Source organism: Halichoerus grypus, chromosome 4 (assembly GCF_964656455.1).
Source record: "Halichoerus grypus chromosome 4, mHalGry1.hap1.1, whole genome shotgun sequence".
NCBI classification, from domain to species: Eukaryota; Metazoa; Chordata; class Mammalia; order Carnivora; family Phocidae; genus Halichoerus; species Halichoerus grypus.
Window position 1 is genome coordinate 34,851,105 of NC_135715.1, and position 20,664 is coordinate 34,871,768.

Genomic DNA, 20,664 nt, shown 5'->3' on the forward strand with positions numbered 1-20,664 from the left:
CAAAAATTCTTCCAACCTTCTGGAATGGCATCTCATTTAATATACCATGTCACTTTATTTATTTATTGCTCATTATTGTCTCTACCCACCTCCCAACTAGAATAAAAACTCCACAAGGATATAGATTTTCATCTCCTTTCTCGACTGCTCTAGTCCCAGTACTTACAACAATGCCTGATACATATGTTAAAAAAAAAAAATGAATGAATGGTTTCTGTTCTGCTTTGTACTCTAACATTCTATATATTCAATTCTATTCAAATATATACATAAAAATAAATTGTATGTTGTTAATGGTGTTTTAAATATAATTTCTTGCTCCTTGTCCTGTATACTGTAACATTGTTGGCATCTGGTTCTCTTTGTGTGATTATATATTGATATTTTAAAAATTTATTTCTGTTTTCTGTCCTATTTCTTTTTCTTTTTCCTATTTGATATGGCTGTGTCATAATCTTAATAGTCTGCTGGTTTTCTCCTGTTTCCTCTCCAAGACTTTCAATATGCAATATTAACTTGACTTTTGGATAGACAAGAACATGAAATCTTTTTCAAAGCCAGAATTTAAACATATCTTAATATTAATCTGAGCAAATGCACATGAGTGATTTTCAAAAATTATTTTCACAGTAAGTAGAAATTTGACACATTTAAAAATTAAGCCTTCTATTCTTAAATTCTTAATACTTTTGTAGATTTGTTAAATTTTAAATAGCTAATATATAAATACACAAAAAAATCCCACATAGTGTTATACACATAAGACATTACACAATAAATTATTTTTGAATTTTTATCAGTATGTCCATAACAATTATAATTCTTAGTGCAAATAATTCAAATACATGATAAGGTACAGATTATACTCGAGAGGTTTCTTTGTGAAAAGTAACTCTTTATAGAAAGCTCATAGAACAAACTTTCAAAATTTACCAAAGAGGAAAAACAGTTTCTGTACAGACCATGTACACTAAAGAAAGTTCTTGAGGTATTTAATTTGTTTTGAAAAATTGTGTCTTAGCCTACTAACTGAAGTCTTAAACAGTTATTTAATATAAATTATTTTAATTAAGAGCAATATTTAACAAGGTGTATTTACCCAGGTGTTAGGCCAGGTACATCTAAATGAGAGCATCTGTGTACTGTTTACAATGGTTCTAACATTCTCTGTGTAATGATGTGAGAGAACATGTGTGGTAGAACAGAGAAAAAGAGAAATAGTGCAATATTTTAATGTTGGAGGAGATATTGAAATTATTTAAGACAGATTTTTGATCACAAGGGAAAATAACAGATCATAATAATTTTTTTATTACAGAGAGTACTTTCTACAATTAGATAGCTAGTTATTACTCAGTAATTAAGGATCCCTCCCTAGAAGGTATTTTTTTTAATAGGTAGAGTTCTCTTTACTCTGGTGAAATACAGTATCTTTAGTATAGATAAAGACAATTTGTATAGATGTTGCTTTTATAAGCTTAAGATTTTTTAAAAATCTGTTTCTCCATTTGAGCACTTTAGAAAAGATGGTAATTTCACCATTCATTATTTATTTTTTAATGAGGAATGCATCTTTTTAATATTGATGTTGAGAAAATTTTATGGAAGAAAAATAATATGATTTATCCAAATACTACTGTTTTGTGTGTGTGTGTGTTTAAATGAACATAGAACTTATGTTTAGCACTTAATTCTGACACTGAATCATTGTGTGACCTGAGGTTGGTTGTATTCTCCCTTATATTCTTCATTGTTCATAATATGGTTATAATAGTTACACTAGATATTTTTTAAATAAAAAATGAATAAGGATGTTTAAATTTTACTTTATATTGACCTAAGGGTGTTGATATTATCAGAAAATCAATCCTCATTTCAAAACACATTTTCTAACCATTTTTCTTATTCTAATTCACATTGTCACACCAATCTAAGAAAGCATATTGTATGCATTTATTCTTGGGAGAAAAATGAGTGTTTATATTTAATTCCTGAATTGGAGTTAAAATGTAGAAATGAAATTATCCACATTAATGCTAATCTTCTTAAGTATTTTTTTCATTGCTAGCAACTGAAATTTTAGTGGTCATTTTGACCTTGAAAATCACCTGCCATGTCTGCCCATGAAAAACTGATGAAAAGTGCTTTGAATAGTATGTCTTCACTACATATAATAAAAGCTATGGAAAGAATGATTTGGTTTCATATAAACAGTAGCTTTCAACAGGCCTGCCATCTGCATGTAATCTACCACTATAATATAATATTATTTCAATGATCCTTCAAATGTGCTGAGTTATTTGTGATATGTAGTCTTTTGATTTAAAGCTGCCTCTCTCCATAATGTTCTTAAGGGGATCTTGTAATTGCTGGATATTGTAATTATTTATCATATTAGAAATTGGACTAATGGCATCTTTTCAAGCTATGCTCAGCTGTGTCTATTTGTGTGTGTGTGTGTGTGTGTGTGTGTGTGTGTTTGTGTGTGTGTGTTTTGTCTCTGTGTAGTCTGTTTACTTAAATAATAGTTAGGATTGTTAAATCTTTACATTCAATCATAATGTCCTACAGTCATTCATTCAGTATAATTGAGGACCCCAGATTTGTCAGGTATTCATGTTGATTTTCTTATTAAAAAGAATATTATAGCTTAGAAGTAAGTGGAAAGACTTGAAAATTATAAACAGGCATTGATATTCTTTTGTGCTAAAAATTTATTGTAGGAGCCATATACCAATATTTGCTTAGTCCTGCTCAGCTTCTCAGCCTTCTTTTTCTTCTCCTTGTTTTGTTTTGTTTTGAAATCATTCAGCTGACTTATTTGGGACTTATTCTGTTGCTTACAGTAGAAATACACTTTTAGTAGAAATGCCTTTATTGAGTTCTATACCTTCTTCAAGCATCGTGACTTTATCTCCCATCTACGAATCAAAGACATCAAAATCTACCTCACTGGGTATCTGCTTTTCTTCCAAATTTCAATTCCATATCTCTAATTGCTTGTTGTCAATCTCTATTGGACTGTTCCTAAAATATCTCATATTTAGTAAGTCCAAAATTGAACTGAGTTTTATTTATTGTTAAATCAGGTCTTCCTCATTAGTCAAATCAAAATTTGGATTGCATGTTCAGAATTCCAGAATCTAAATCCTGGGGCAAATTAATTCAACCTTTATAACAGTAATATGGATCTACCTCAGAGTTTCCTAAGATTCATTGGATATTACATATAAAAATTTACCACAATGCCTGACACATTGAAAGTAGATGATACATGTTAGATGTTATCACCATCATCACTTCATTAATGATATCACCATACACCCCGTTGTTAGTCTAGATACTCAAGTCATCTTTCACATTTTATTTTCTTCATCCCTTTTTGTACCCAAATGATCACCAAGTCCTATCAAGTTTATTTCCAAAATATCAAACATACTTCCTCTTCTTCATCTTCTCTTTTATTCCAGTCAAAGGATAAAATTATGTACATATGTGTTATATTTGTGTATCTCTCTCCCACACTGTAAGCTGCTCAAGAACAAAGGCTATAGGTTAGCATTTTTAAAACCCAATTGAAGTTTACCTCATATGAATGTAAGAATTGGTCTGAGAATTGCAGCTCTCAACTCAAGAACTGATTGAAAGTTAGTCCTACTATGGATACAATGATGAACAAAAGAAACATAGGGCCAACCATGTGGTGCTCACATTAAGACGAGAAATGTTGGGTCTTTCTTTAATGACAATGGGAAACAACTGAAGTCCTCTAAGCAGGGGAGTGACAGTGTAAGATCTGTACTTAAAAGTAATAATGATCCTTGAATCTGATTACAGGGGCAGATATAGAAGTAGAGATAAATTACATAGATGAAATCAACAGGACACGAAATGGAAGTGGACATTTGTGGCACACAGTGAGAGAGGAGGAGATAAAGATGATCCCTAGGTTTCTGGTTTATAAACTAGCTGGTGATGTCATTCTTTAAGGGCAACCAGGTTTGGGCAGAAGATAATTTAAGACTTAGATCCATACAAATGAGAAATATTCAGATAATTCCCATGAGTATGCCATCCTACCTATGAGGGTTTTATGCTTTTTGGAAAATTTAATAGCAATTTTGGCTCAAGTGAGAAGATTTTTCAATTTCAACATAAATAATTTAAACCTGAAAACATTGTATAAAACAATGGAAATTAAAACTGATGTCAACTGACCATGAGCAACACTTAACCATGAACATGAACTTGTTCTATTATATACCATGTATAAAGTATATTAACTTGAAATTTTATTTGATGTAATTGTAAATCTATAGGGAAATTACAATATCCTTAGAGAGGAGAATTTCTAGTTCATTTGTTTGCCTAATGGAAAAATAATTTGATGAGTTAAAGTGGGAAAAGGTAGAAATTCATTGACATTGGCAATGAGAAAGGTTAAAAGATGCAGGATACATCTTAACATGGGTACATTATACCCAACTGCTTTATTTTGAAGAATTTCATGAATATGTTTTAGATCAGAAAGCTTACATGTTTTTAGTATTGTTATTTCTACACTGTCCATAATAGCATTATACTTTCGCTGTGGAAATTAACCAATCTGTTGCAATATGACCATTTCCACTGAATAAAAACATTTGGTTCTTGCTTCCAAGCATCTTATAGTCCATATTAATAAAATATGAAAATATTTAGTCTATACAAATTAATCTGGCTACTATTTCTTTCCTTGTATTGAGTCCTGTGTAGCGATGACTCAGTTTGAGTCTGCTTTTTTTTTTAATTTGTTTTGGGAATCCATTTTACCTGGTTAACACTTAGAGCATGGTGCTAATGAGTCCAAAGAAAACAACAGCATCAAAAAGCAAAGTGTTTTCTGATATAATTATCTCTGTCTTAAAGTATTTAACCTTTATCTTTATAGTAATGGCCTTATCTCTTTTATTTTAAGTTGTATCAAAACTTTCTGGAATTTGGTACGAGATAAGGGAAAATGTATAAAGTATTGCATTCTGTATATAACAATTCATTGTAATAATTTTTATGAGTTTGAAATCAAGGCTTTTAAACGTAAACCATTGTCCATTTTAAGTTACTTAATGCTGTTCTGGTTTTCCATGATTCCTCAAGGATTCTCAGGATAATTGTTTTTTGTATGTCTCCCTGTCCTTTAAGGACCCTTTTATTTATTCCATTTGATCTTAGTGACTTGAACCTCAGGTCTGATTTTACAATTTGTTTCTCATTCTTTCTAGTTCAATAATCATTAGCCATGGCGAAGAACATTCAACTAAAATAAGAAAGAAATAAGCAGCTCTGATTTCCAGTATTCTGTATGTCACTTTGTGTGGCCTGTTAACTTACGCCACTTTCAGCAACACGGCTGAATATGTAAGGAAATAGAAATATCTCAACTTGGTGAAGAAATCTAGCTATTAGCATTGTTCTGATGAGTCCATGGACTTTAACAGCACTGGTGTTATAGTATCACCATTATATAGATATAAAATAAAATGTATCAAAATAGCTCTGCATTCAAAAGAAAACATCACAGGTAAAATAGAAGCTTTCTTGTATGGCAAGAGTTTTAAATTCCTAATTAACAAATACTTACCACTCAGGTAACACAGAGTAAGCTTTAGTTAATAATAGATAGCTAAAGAAAATATGTCCAAATATTTCTGGGAGAGTAACATGTTTACCTAAATGACTTGTATTTATTGGTAGTAGGATAGTTAGAATTCATAACAATACTATTCTTTCTAAGAAAAAAAGTAAGTTGATGTCAGAACATCAGCTAAGCAGGATTGGTTACATGACAGCCAACCAGTTTTGTTTTTCCCCAGCAATTCCAAATCAAACATGGGATGTGTACATATATAAATTTTAGACTCGAAATGGCCTTCTCTGTGGGCATTAAAACCTAGGCATTTGTGGTGTTCTGTTTTTGTTTTTGTTTTTGCTAAACCACTGAACCTAAACTGGAATATTTTATTTTGTTTTATTTTTTAAATTGTGCCCCTAATTAACTTTACCTGGAAAAGATTACTTCTTCTTCATTTTAAAATAATTTGATGAAGTTGAACCAAAACACCAAAAGATTTCAGTGTTTTTTATATGCTAAAATGTAGATCAACTGAGCTCAAACGTTAACCAGAAAAAGATTTAAACATTACATTACATTAACTCATGAGAGGACTGTTTCTCCCATTTATGCAAAGCACTAGGAGTACTGCTGACAATTTATATATCATTTTTTATTAGGGTGAAGTTAACCCTCTAACAGATAATAACTTGTTTATTCTCACTTACCTTTGAAATAACAACTGAACATCCATAGTGTCTGTGACTAGTATTTACTCTTACTGAATAGTCTTGTCTGCATTGTTAAGATGGCGTTGACATCCTTCTAAGTGGTCTCCAATGGTATGGAGTAAATGCCTGCTCTTGCCATTTTCATTGTAAACGAATCTTGACAATGTCAGGTTCCCGTCACAGTCTATCAGTGTCACTCACTAAGCAGTGGTGTGACCGTTAGTCCCTCTGAGATTTGCCTTCTTTATCAGGGTCAGCCTGTGGGAAAATCTGAATGAATAGTTACATGTTACTTAGATATAAAGGGCAATAACATTTACATATACTTTTACTATTTTAATGCATGATAGTTTAAAGGCGTTTACTTTTTACAGATCACTTTAATTTTGTGTTTGATTATTTTACATGTACTCTATCCAAAATTCATAAAAAATACTATGGCCTTCCCTTTTGGAATCTATTTCTCATTAGATATATGCAGGATTCAATAATAAATATGATTATCTGGGCTAGATATTTGGTGCCACTCATACGCATACCCAAAATTTGTGGGTTTTTTTAATTAAAGAGAAACAGTAATAATATGCTTTCCCAAAACATTTTCCATCTCCTTTTCTACTTAAAAATTGTGTGCCAAAAAACGAAGTGATCTTCTCTTTTTTTCTAATGATTATCTCCACATTTAATCACTCTTTAATTTTTTTATGGTAATCTTTTTTTTTTGAACATCTGTCTTAATTGATAATTTAATGTTTCAGTTGATTTGTAAAATAGCATTCCAAATGCTGAACATTCACATTTCTTTCCCCTTATTTCAGTTTATTTGCAAGAATCAGTTACTAAAATTTTATTTATAACATATCCATATTTGTCTTTGGTTCTATTGAATATACCATGTAACAAGATACTGAATAGAATTTTTCCTGTGGTCCCACACAAGAACAAAAGGTACTGGGCACTCCTCATTTTAAAGAAAGTAACAAGCAACTGCTACTTATTTATAGCCCCTGAACCAGCCTATCCTAACTATCACTCCAGACCCCACAAATACCCTCCTCCTGCATTTTAAGAGGGTATGACCATAGGGAGAGGGGAGTTGCAGAAATCCTTGTAGTGAAGAGATAGCATCTAATGGGGAGGGCTGTGGCTCACTGACCCCTTTTTGAGAGCATTTCCTCACCACCAGGTGAAGGGAGGGGAAGTTCCAAGAGAATTATTCAAGGATTATAGGTGCCTCAACCTCATTTCAAAGCTGGATTTCTGTTTTGATGTGAACTGCTGATCTGTTTTCTGTACATATTTGAGCAATGGGGATAAAGAATTGAGAGGTGGCAGGGTAGAGAGAGTGGACATCATCAGAACAACAGGACCCACACCAATGAAGGACCTTAGTTTCAAGAGGCAATGGCAGTTTTGGGAGCTTAGAAGAACAGAAAGCTGAGGGAGATTTCCATTGTCAGGGACTCCTGCTGCGAGGAAGTTCCTCTTAAAGGGCCCCCCTTAAAGGATCAGACATGACTTAGGAGATACTTAGCATTTAGACATCTGCCATGTGGAAGACGTAAATGGCCGATAGGTACAGTCATAGAAGATACAGTGCAGGGAGGACTTGAGCAGGAACTGGTTGGGTAGGAGACCTTTATCCTACTATCCAGGAGAAAGAAAGGAGGAGGATGGATGAAAAACTAGCCAAGCCCATGTCTTCCAGGCTACCTAGGCTCTAGGGCTGGCCAGTGCTGATGGGGATGGGGAAACAGAGATGGGTGTTAACTAGAATGGATTTTTTGTTTTTGTGGGATTTTTTGTTTTTTGTTTTTTAGAAAGAGAGCATGTGTGCCAACAGGGAGGGGCAGAGGGGGAGGGAGAGAGAGAATCTCAGGCGGACTCCGCACTGAGTATGGGTCCCAATCTCATGATCCTGAGATCATGACCTGAGCCAAAATCAAGAGTCAGTCGCTGAATCGACTGAGCCACCCAGGCACCCCTAGAATGGATTTTTTTTAATACTCAAGGTTATTAAGGGGCAGAAAAGGGAGCCTTGACAAAACATGTTTGAAGGCACTAATTAGAGGAAAAATAAAACCATTGTATATTTGTAACCCATCAGTTCTGACTGTCCCATAGTCTGATTGCCTTTAGAGTAGAGATAGCTTTCAAAATTTAAGGGTTTCTCCCCAGAGCAGTGTATTTCTGCATTTAAAACTTGGTTCATCATAAAATATGTATCACAAAATATGATAAAATATAAAACAGGGGCAAGCCAAGAAAAGTAGTCTGAGCTCATAAAAAGACTGAGACAGTGCATCAAGCTGTTTGCTTTTTTTCAGAATCTGAACTATGTTGTAATGTTGGGGTGGGAAGAGTGTAAGGTGGGAGAGAATCTCCCATACCTGGTGTTTACCGATTCAAATTTCAGTTACACTAAATCTGAAGATCACCTTGCTTGTCCCTGAAGAATATACATATTTTTTTACACAAAAGAAACTAAACACACACAATCACTTTTTTTGCAAATAAGTTCCATATATTTGTATACATATTTATTGATAAATTCTTAATACCGTATAATTAGGCTGGGGAAGGGAATTGTTTCAGATTATATAAAATGCATAATTAACAGTTTTTAGCTAGAGACAGAATTGGTAATCACACGTTAATTTCAATTTTCTTTCTTTCATTTATGTACCCACTTACCTCTGGCTGTCTCAAGACTATACACTTGTTAATTTTCACTCCACCAAAATGATGCCATAGCATGAATGGCTGGCCTCGACTGTGCTCGTGGTTACACTCTTAATTTCAGCACATAGCATCTGCCTGTTGTATTCTACCCTCAGCTGAACCCATGTAAGCAGATGTCTAACCTGAGACTGTTTCTGCGCTTCCCCACAATCTGTGTGTACGACCAGGTATGGGAGATCCTCTCTCCCTTCCGTTCCCTACTCCCAACATTAAAATATGATTACACATCCCAAGTAATCAACAGCTGGATACACTATCTGAGTCTTTTTGTAAACTCATGACCATTTTCCTTGGCTCAAACCATTTTATAGTTTTATTTTATAAGTTTTTGCATACGTGCCTCAACAACATATTACAGTATGTGTTCTTTGAGGATACTAGACCTGTATCAACTTCATCTTGTTCTTCCACTGTAAAGTCAAGAAACAGTGTGATTCTATAAGAATGGGGAAGGAAAAATCAGTTTTTTTCTGTTTCTCCTTAACTCTCCTTAGCAAATATAAGAATTTTTCTTACATATTTCATCTGTCTCTTGCAAGATTTCATGTGGGCATAGTAGTACACTTTAATTTTAAAGGTATATATGTGTGTATATATATTTGTATGTAGGCATAGTATGTATGTGTGTGTGTGTTTATATATATATATATGTATGTATTCTGGTTTATATCAATCACTGAATATATTGGCTTAAACCAAAGCACCTGAAATTATACATTTAATAACTATGGGTATGTCTTGTTCTGAAGTGGCCTATTTTCACTTCTTATTTATTCATGCTAATAGAGGAAAAGGATGTTATAAATAATGCAAAAATCACTTACAGCTGACTTAGTTATATATTGTATATTTTTCATCAGACTTAGTTTCTTAATTGTTTGCTCTATTTATTACCCAAATGAGCTAACATCATGAGTATTTAACAAATGATGATTGGCGGAGATGGCTAGGAGCATTTTATGTAGTGGGAAAATCCAATCTAGTGCTATAAACTTGCTATGGAAAATTCGCATATGGATGATTGATATTTACCTTACACAAGGGACTAATATCCTGTGATGCAAAAGAGATGTGAAAATAGATCATATTTTGTCTATATTCTGTTTCAGATTGAATCAGAATTTTGGCTTAATATTTTATATAATGTGAAAAAACAGAGTTAGTGTTTCTCTACTATGAGAGTAAAATTGAAATATATTTGGAAAAATGACTTCTTCTAGTATACTAACTGGCAATCAGCAATCAAATAAAAGAAGAAATTGGTTCAAGTGAACAGATAAACAAAAGTAGATAATAGATATAAACAGAGCTCAGACTGAATCTAAAATAATGAATGTGAATATTTTTCTACACTCCATATATTAGTTGCCCATATAAGCAACATACTATGAAAATATAATGCTTGCTTTTGTTGGATATTGTAAATGAAATATGTAGAGAGAATTATCCATTAATTACAAATTCCCAATCCAGTTTTCATATTCAAATACCATTTATTCCAAAGTGTTATTTCTATACCAACTGTCAGTGATTGTGCCTCAATTTTTGTTTTAACTGATACTATAAAAAGTAAAAATGTAAAGAAAAAATTTGAGCATACATTGATAAAGGCATTGTAGAGTGGAGATTTTTAAAATGTTTTGTCACTGTATGTTTTCATGATATCATACATTTGAAAAATTCATACTTATAATTTTTACATGTTTGACTAGGACCTTGGTATAAGTGTCAAAAAAGGCATGAGTAGAAAAGTAAAGTACATAAATTTGTGAATATGGAAGTGAACTTTTATATCACAGTGTAGGAACAAGCTGGAGAAATTTCTTTTATGAGTCATTTCTGGATGAAGCTATAAACTTTTTTTTAGCCAAAAGCTGTCATGGTTTCTTGTAAAATAATAAAGATAATAAAGATATCCATTTTAATTGATTCTTTTCATTGTTTAATAAAATTGCTTTGTTTGATTGCTGAAGAATTTGAATTGAGTTTTCATTACCCACTTCTGAACAATTTACTCTAAGATCCAGACAGTATTGAGCTAATGAGTTTGAATTTATATTGAACCCTAACTGTCTTCATGAAGTAAATGGAAAAAAATCATGGCAGTAACTAAGTATTCTTCATTAAAAACTATATCGTAGAGATTTTACAATGAGGCTTTTAATAGAGCTAAAGCATTTAAATTGGAGTTTTACCAACTTTGCTGTTTCTAAGCATATTATAAGAAAATATGATTTCCTTTAAGAAATCTGGGATAAGGAAACACTGTACTCTTGCCCACCCCAGGGATCTCACACTTCTGTTACCCCCCTCTGCCTGCCTGGACCTCACAGCCTTCCACGTAGTCATCCTCTCCATCACCTTCAGCAGAGCCACCGTCTGCCAAACTGTAAAATGGCATTTTTTAGCACTAAAAAATAGTAGTTGCACAGAAAAAAATTCTAATTATTGCATAGTGAAATATAGGACAGAATAAAGAGATACTACATTTAGATAACTGATTGTGATAAGCTAAAAAAAAAAAAACCCTCATATTTTAAACAAGAATTAGACTGATCAGAAGAATAATACAGCAACCAATTGACCATTTGTACTAAACACATGAAGCGTGGTGATATGATAAAACATGGCACCAAACTGGTTAGCCTTAAAACTAATTCCCGTGAGTGGTGAGTGTATATCATTGCCTAAAAGGGGACAAATATTTTTCCTTTGGCAATTATTATTAGAACATTTTTTAATGCTTAAATTTTCAATGATTTATGTTCTTTGCCATTTTAATAAATGAGATGTACCATGTTTCATAGTTTTACTTGACCAAAGCAATGATGATATATGTGTATTTTTTATAGGACTGGAACTTCCTTTTATGATGATGCCCCACCCTCTAATTCCTGTCAGCCTACCTCCAGCGTCTGTCACCATGGCAATGAGCCAGATGAACCATCTCAGCACCATTGCAAATATGGCGGCCGCAGCACAAGTTCAGAGTCCCCCATCCAGAGTTGAGACATCTGTTATTAAGGTAATTGTTTTCTTACATGGTTGTTTTGGCTTCCGCCAAACAGCATCTTAAACCACCATCTCTCAATCTGTGATTTTATTCCACAATTCTAATGTCAAAACAGCTAGGTGATAGTTAAGTAATGAGAAAAATCACTCGTAGTACTTAGAACCAGGTAGAAGCAGGGGTACAATATTCGACAATATTAGCTTAGGTTAATCTTAAGTTCTGTGTTGTGTCTGTTAAGAGAGAGATGAACATAGGAAATTAATTGATATATTTCAAATAGCACGTATGTTTAAATGTTTGGTTGTGTGTATGAGGGCATGCATGTATATGTATGTGCGTGTAGTGTTTTGAGACTTTAGGTGTGGAAAAGTACTTGACTTGTTTTTAGAAGACAAGAAGTGTTAAATTATGGTTCTGCCACTTAATAGCTATGTTGCCTTGGACATGTGACTGAATCTTTCTGATTCTATTCTACATATAAAAACAGGTAATGCAGTATAGGTGTAAAAACTAAACAAAATAATAAAATTCATTGTTTTTTATAAATTCAAAATACACTACATGTGGAAGATAACATTATTGTTATACAAAAATCGCATGTGTGTATATACACAATTTTCTCTCTCTCTCTCTCTCTCTCCCCCCCCTTGTGTGGAAGGGTATATGTATAACCTTAAATTTGTATGTGTATAGTTTTCATTTATTTTATAATGTGTATTTAAATCAAATTACTTTAAATGCATTGTCAAAATATATTATTAATTTTTCAACTAAGTAAAAGATACCTCATGCTCATCCTTATCTGACATAATCATTACATCCTTTTTCTGAATATAATACATTTATATTACATAAAAGGTCCTGTTAACAATTCTTATTCATTGCTGGCAAATATGCAAAATAATATAGACATTTTGGGAGACAGTTTTATGGTTTCTTACAAAACTAAACATACTCTTACCATACGATTTTATATTTTGCCAGCTCCTTGGTATTTACCCAAATAAGTAGAAAATTTATGTCTATACAAAAACTTGCACATGGATATTTATAGCAGCTTTTTTTTTTTAAATTATTGCCCAAATTTGGAAACAATCAAGATGTCTTTCAGTAGGTGAAAGGATAAAAAAGGTGGTACCTCCGTGACTTTGTTAAATTAACATTTGTTAAGTGGAACATAGGGTGTTGGATGGTGAGTCATGGTCCAACAACAGACCATAAGAAATACTGAAATAGAGAACTTTATTACTCATGAGTCCTAGAGGAAGTACCTGGAGGTATACCTCGAGGGACCACATGATGAGGTCAAGGCAGAGTGCAAAGGGAACAAGGTAGGATCTGGGGTAGATGCCTGTATTAAGATCCATGGGTGGAATATTTTGAGGTTCCTTGGCTAGGGCTAGATTGGTCAATTAAAACCAGAAGAGCAGCGTTTTGGTAAGCCCCACAGGGGTCCTATCTAAAAGGAGATTGCTAATCACAAATGCTGTTGGGGAAGTCCTATCAGGGACTTACGATTTGTTTGTGACTCTGTGGCTGCTGTCTAGGGCATGTGCTTGCATGTCCCTCCAAGACAGGTGGCCAAACAAAATGGATGCCTAGGCAGCAATACCATGGAGTAGTTTAGCTAAACTCCTGACACCATATAATGGAATATTATTCAGAACTGTAAGGAAATGAGCTATCAAGCCATGAAAAGACATGGAGAAAACTTAAATGTATACTGGTAATTAAAGAAGTCAGGCTGAAAAGATTATATACTATATGATTCCAAGTATATGACACTCTAGAAAAGGGACAACTATGAAGATACTAAAAAGATCAGTGATTGCCAGGAGTTGACAGGGATGAATAGGGAGACCACAAGGAATTTTTAAGACAGTGAAAATGCTCTGTATGATACTATAATGATAGATAATGTCCATTATACATTTAAAAAAAAGGCCTTGTGACTACTTATACAGAATGTTGAATAATATGCTAAGAGCAGTTTTTCTTATAATAATGGCTCTATAAACAAAGATATATACTAGTTCCTCATACCATTTTCTGAAGTATCCGCATCAGAAAAATTATATATATATATAGAGAGAGAGATTATAATATATATAATTATATTAGTTCTATATTATAGATATATGGATATTATATATTATTCTTTATAAATATATGGCATATAGATATATAAATTATATATATAATATATATATCACAGAAGACCGAGATCAACTTCTTAAAAATCTTTAGCTGAGAAAATGCCAATGAATGCTACATTGTCATCAGCCAAGAACTGAGAAGATAACTTTTAAGAATTCTTCTTTATTCTAAGTGACTTTTAGAGGGTTCCTTTGTTACCAAAGAATTTGTTAATCAAGGAGTCACTGCATAATTCAATTTATGATTGTTTTTGGTAATACTTATTACTGAGAATTCAACATTCTCATTGCCTCACTCACTGAAGTGAATGAGAGGGAGATTTTGGCTGAAGAAAAAAGCCTAAGTGTTCCTATAATTGTACTCTATAGCTATTTAAAAAGAAAAAAAAAAGAAAAAGAAAAGGTACTAAGTATTAGTTATAGGATGTGATTATTCTCATTTTTTAAAATTTAGTAATTATTACTATAGATAATCATCTTCATAATATTAATTATATAATTTTCACTCTTGAAACTGGGAATTTTTATAATTTCTCATTTAGACAAGATTTAGATTCATAGTTAAAGTAAAAATATGGCAGAAGAGCAGATTTTAGCAGTTTAAAATCATAATGGGTGACTTTGTTATAAACTCTATGTAATTTGGACTTCAGCTAGTAGAACATGGATCCAAAAGACTCCAATTACATTAAGAAGCTTGATTTATTTTATATTTTCAATACATATATATTTTTAAAACTGTGTTGTAGCAAATGTTAATTAGAATACTTAAATAGTGAAACTTCCTTTAATAAATCCTTGATTGTCGGGGTTTAGGTAAGTAGGAGGAAGGAGTTGGGTTTCCTCTGGAAGGCATCTGTAGAAAACAATCTAGATTATTGAAAAGTCAGCAACATTCCTGTGGTTTCTTAAATTAAGGTTAGGAGTGGAGAGGAGGGAGATAGGGAAAAAGGAAGGAAATATGCAAAAAAGGTAATAAGAAAGGGATGGAGCTCTGTGTCTTGAAATGTGTGCCAACACCTCCTACATTATAGTGATATCCCATTTCCTAGTCTCTTGGGGCAAATATTTTCAGAAACTTGGCTATGGATAGATTAAAGGAAATTCTGGACTTTTGAATGTAGTGGTGGTATAAATGGTCATAGTAGCTAAATAAGAAACAATGGCTCTAATTAAGAATGATTAGAGGGTGCCTGGGTGGCTCAGATGGTTAAGCGTCTGCCTTCGGCTCAGGTCGTGATCCCAGGGTCCTGGGATCGAGTCCCACATCGGGCTCCCTGCTCCTTGGGAGCCTGCTTCTCCCTCTGTTTCTCTCTCTCTCTCTCCCTATCATGAATAAATAAAATCTTTAAAAAAAAAAAAAAAAGAATGATTAGAGAAAATAAAAGCTGATAGTTTTTAAGTTATTATTTATCATTAATAAAACAAAGCTGGTAGTTTTAATTGCCAACATCAAAGTGAAGTTCTGTTGGCCACTGTGGAAGTTCTGAAGGGCCTATTTGCCCCTTCCCTCTGAGGCTGGCCACCTATATATTTTTTAATTTGATGCTGACAGGTAAAGATCATTGAGAAGAAACAGTTTCAAGAAAAGCATGAGACAATTCTAGTAATTCTTGGTAAGAAATATTCAGACCTGGGAAAAATTGAGAGAATGGCTTCAGAGAATAAGGGTGAGGAATAGGTTCTTTATAGAATTCCAAATATTAGGGAAACAAGTTAATAAATCAACCTGCCTAAATTTATATATAGTAGACTTTATAGCACAAGCAGTGTTTAGTAAACTCCCATGATATGTATTAGTTAAACTTAATTTGGGGGAAGTTTTATTTTCCCCAAAGAAAATGTTTGGCTCCTATGTCGCATTAAATAGTAGGGGACCCAAGTGGGCAATTAGAATAGCGCTTGCAACTTGGTTTGCCTGAAAAGATTCTAACTGTGAAGGCCAATTAAAAGTGAAATGTTAAATACTAGAGAAGAAGATATACCCCCATCTGAAGGAATGATAAAACAAGAGAAGTAGCCTTTGAAGGGAAAATAGAAGGTTGAGGGGTTTTCCATGTACTGGAACATTGGTACATTCCAATGGCATTTTTTGAGAGTAATGACAAGAATTAAAATGATAACTCAACCTACATGAGAATGGCAATAAGAATTTATAAGACAGAAGAGAAGTGAAAACAAAGCTCTCAGAGTTACATATTTTAAAGCATTCTGTCCTTACCCTTTCTAGGAGGTAAAGGAGTTTCAATGACTTTCTCATAAGCCTATTTATGAGAATGTACATACTAGTACATGCAGTGGAGCAGGGTCCGAAAGCTGTTTCCTTGGGTAAAATTCACCCTGCCTCCCCAGTGTTGGCATGGATTATGAGTTAAGAATGGCTTTACACTTTTAAGTGGGTGGGGAAAAATATCATAGGAAGGAGAATCTTTCATGACACATGAAAATTATATGAAATTCAAATTTTAGTGTCCATAAATAAAATGTGTTCGCAACTTAGCTACTCTCTTTATATAATGTCTATGGCTGCGTTCACATACAAAGCAGAGTCGAATAAAATATTTACTAGCTGGCCTTTTACAGAAAACGATTGCTGATACCCACATTAAAGCTCTGATTAACTCAAACACATGTGAATCTTAGGCTGTGGATAATTGACACAGCTAAAACTAAACTCTCAAACATTATGGGGCCACAGGATTTGGTGTTGAAAAATAAAAGAAATTAAAAGGACTAAGGAAAAGAAAATTACATAGATGAAGACAGTACCACTGTAATATTCTCACTTGCTTTAAATGCAAACCTTCATGATGGAGTCTGCCAAAATTAAATTTAGATTTTTCTCCTGCTGATTGGTTTGGACTACTGGAAATAATTTAGTAAGATAACTTTGAGTAGGAAATGGGCATATACTATTTAGACAATAATTCTAATTTAAATCCCTAATAGCCAATCGCCTATAAGTATATATTAAATTATTATAGGCTCTGTGTTAGTCTATTATGTATCAGTGAGACTCAGATATTTTTGAATGTTATGAATGAAGAGACATAGACTTGAGATGTCAGATGTTATATAATCCAGCTTTCTCCATGGTAGAGAAAGAATTCTTGCATCCTCCCTAGCCATTTTTATATAGCTAAGATTTTGTGGAAAGCCTATTCTATTTTCAGCAAATTCAAGAGTGAGGAGTGCTACATTAGCTTCTACCTTAACTTTATTACATTCTCCTGGAAGAAAAAAGGTCTAATAATTCTTCTGTGTTCTAGCCATTTAAATATACAAATCCTCTGCTATAGTACCTAGAGTGTTTCTTTCCTCCAGACCAAATATTCTCATTTCCTTTGACCATTCCTCATCAAGCTTCTTGGCTGACGTTTTTTTAAAGCACCCCCTTGTCCCCAACCCTTCCCATACAATATTCTAGAAGTGAACAGCCTAGTGAAGAGACACTGGAACTAACATAAGCCTCAATTTGGACAATAGTTTATAAATGTAGTCATAATTCATAAAACTTTTTGCTAGTTAAATGTGTGACTCATTAAATTTCATGCCTTTTCAACATGAAATTTTATTAAGCCAATTCTTTGTTTTTATACTTTTACTAGGAATTTGCATTTGTCCATATTAAGTGTGTTTCCCAGTCCACCGATTTAGGCTCTTTAGATACTTAACTTTTTTTTTTTTTGAGTATAGTTGACACACAATGTTATATTACTTTCAGTACAACATGGTGGTTCAACTTCTCTATACATTGTTATAATCACCACAAGTGTAGCTACCATCTGTCACCATACAACACTGTTACAATATCATTGACCATATTCCCAACGCTGTGCCGTTTGTTTCTGTGAGTTATTCATTCCATAACTGGAAGCCTATTCTTCAGATATTTTTGAGTCTTGACATTCTAAACTATCATATTAGCTATTTATACAATCATTGTATCATTTCCAAATTGTAAAAGGATGTATTACTTGTACTACCTTAAATCACTGAGGAAAATAAACAGTATAAATCAAGAGATCAATTCTTCTTGTCATTAGAGAATTCCTAATAGGCTGAAATGTTCTACTAATTGATTCTCTTTAGGTATCATTCATCAAGTAGCCCCAAATCTCCCTGAATGAATCAATATTTTTCTCAATTTTATTTAATAAATTCACAATGATATAAGGACTTAGAAAAAATGGTTCTTATTGAAAAAAAATAAAATTAAAAAAAGAAAGGCAGTATATTTTAGTGGTTTAAAACATAGATTATGGAGGAAGGATTCTTGGGTTTATATTCCATTTCTACCACCTCTTAGTCATGTGACCTCAGACAAGTTACTTAATATCTCTGTCACAATGAGGTTAATGATATCCCTACCTCATCAGATTGTCACACTGATTAAATTAGTGTTTATGAATAATATCATTAGAAGTTTTTGTACACTGACATTATATTCTCCCATTATTTTCTCTCCAAATATTCACAAACATCTGTTTAAAAATCAGTTATAGAATCTTATAAGGAATTTGTGTCAAGCTTTTGAAATAGAGTCAAAATCGTAAAGTAAGAACTCTTTTTTTTCTTGTTCAGCCCTCTTCACCTAAGAAAAGCACTGCAATTTGCTTTTGGGGGGGGGTGTAGTGCAGTGGTATACAAAGCAGATTTTTAAATGCATTTTTTTTCAGATTTCACTTTTTTCAGGGATAGTATAGAATTGTTTTTGAGAAATTTGGCAATATTCAAGTTATTCTACATTCTTGAATAAACATCTTTCTCACATGCCACATTACTGGGTTTTCTGAGAACAAGGAATATGACTTAAATTTGTTAGGCTTCTCCACCAACCTCTTTGTGTGTGTGTGTGGGTGAGAGAGAGAGAGAGAGAGAGAGAAAGAGAAGCAGAGACACTTTAGGACATTCTCATTTAAAGAATTAAACATTGAAAAAAATTTAAATACAATGTATAAATTTCCATTCCCTAATACTTTCCTTCAAAGTAGGTCCTTAAAGTACTATTTAGTAAATAGGACTTTATGTGCATGAAGTTTAAAATGTTTAAATATTATAAAAACTAGAACCAGAGTGACCTGATTCTCAAAGTACGTGAAAATCCTAGAACAATGTCATGTCCTTTATGTTTGTTTTTAGGTACAGAATAGTTTATTTTGGGGCAATCATAAATAACTCTAGATGTATGCATTACTTGTAGACATTTTTCACAGAAAAATTGACTTCATATAATTTTTACTTGGATTTAGAAAAAACAGTTAAGTATATTCTCTTAATGTTTATTTGGGTGTTGATATTTAAATGTGAAGAGGATACTCACAAGAAAAAGAAAGTATTAAAACATAGCCACCACTAACTCTACCCTACATCAATGTATTTAAACAAATCACATATATTTAAACCCAGAAGTTTGTTTAAAGATTTTATTTATTTATTTGAGACAGAGAGAATGAGAGAGAGAGAGCACATGAGAGAGGGGAGGGTCAGAGGGAGGAGCAGGCTCTCCGCCGAGCAGGGAGCCCGATGCGGGACTCGATCCAGGGACTCCCGGATCATGACCTGAGCAGAAGGCAGTCGCTTAACCAACTGAGCCACCCAGGCGCCCTAAACCCAGAAGTTTGTAATAATACTAAAAAACAAACTCATAATTCACCTTTGAAATCTAGGGAATTGATTCTTTTAAAGGACAAAGGTTTAAACAAAGGATAAATAAAAGGGTAGAATCAAGCATTTTCCTGGGTTTCCCATACAAACTGTTCCTCAGAATAATCATTAATTCATTAGGGGAAATTTCTGTCCATATAAATAAATCTTCTAGCCAAAAAACGAATAAGGAATGATATATTCAGAATGTCACCAAATTGCCAGTCCTAATGAAGTGGCCTCTAGGCCATGATCATCAGTGGGAGCCAGCATCATAAAATGCAACCAAGCAGACATTGTATGCATGGGGGCATGCAGCACCATCCATGAAGTAGTCTCGCCCCAAGCTCAACTTGAATCAAGCATCCAGATTTAACTGTGTAGGACATACAGGATATAGAGGACGATGGAGATGAATTACACCCTTAAGGAACTGCATCTGACCAGTTTCGCGTGGTCGTAGCCTCTAAGAACATCTTCAGTGCCTTAACTAGATAAAAATTTGGCTTTCAACATCTGCCATGCACAGAGAGGATGATGCCAGTTAATGAATGGCAGTGTTGGCCAAGACGGAGTTTACCTTTTTCTCCTTGCTCTCCACCCTCTGCTCCTCCTTCCTTGAGTGTGGGAATGGAGGAAGTCCTAGCTTTTGATTAAGATGCTAGTATTTATTATTACATAGGGATGAATTATATCCCTGAGCCAAGACCGTAAGTTGTTGTTTAAAGTAACTGGAAGACTTTATATTAACAAATAGTAATCTGAAATTATGAGGCTACCTGAATT

At 33.4% G+C, this 20,664-nt stretch overlaps 1 protein-coding gene across 1 annotated transcript in view; it reads left to right on the forward strand.

The window, feature by feature from the left end:
* The window catches only part of DACH1 (dachshund family transcription factor 1), a 420,028-nt gene that overhangs the window by 275,799 nt on the left and 123,565 nt on the right, over positions 1-20,664 (forward strand). Inside the window, exon 4 of the mRNA XM_078070269.1 lies at positions 11,916-12,088. Coding sequence (XP_077926395.1) covers positions 11,916-12,088 — 173 coding nt within the window. The remainder of the gene's footprint in view (positions 1-11,915; positions 12,089-20,664) is intronic.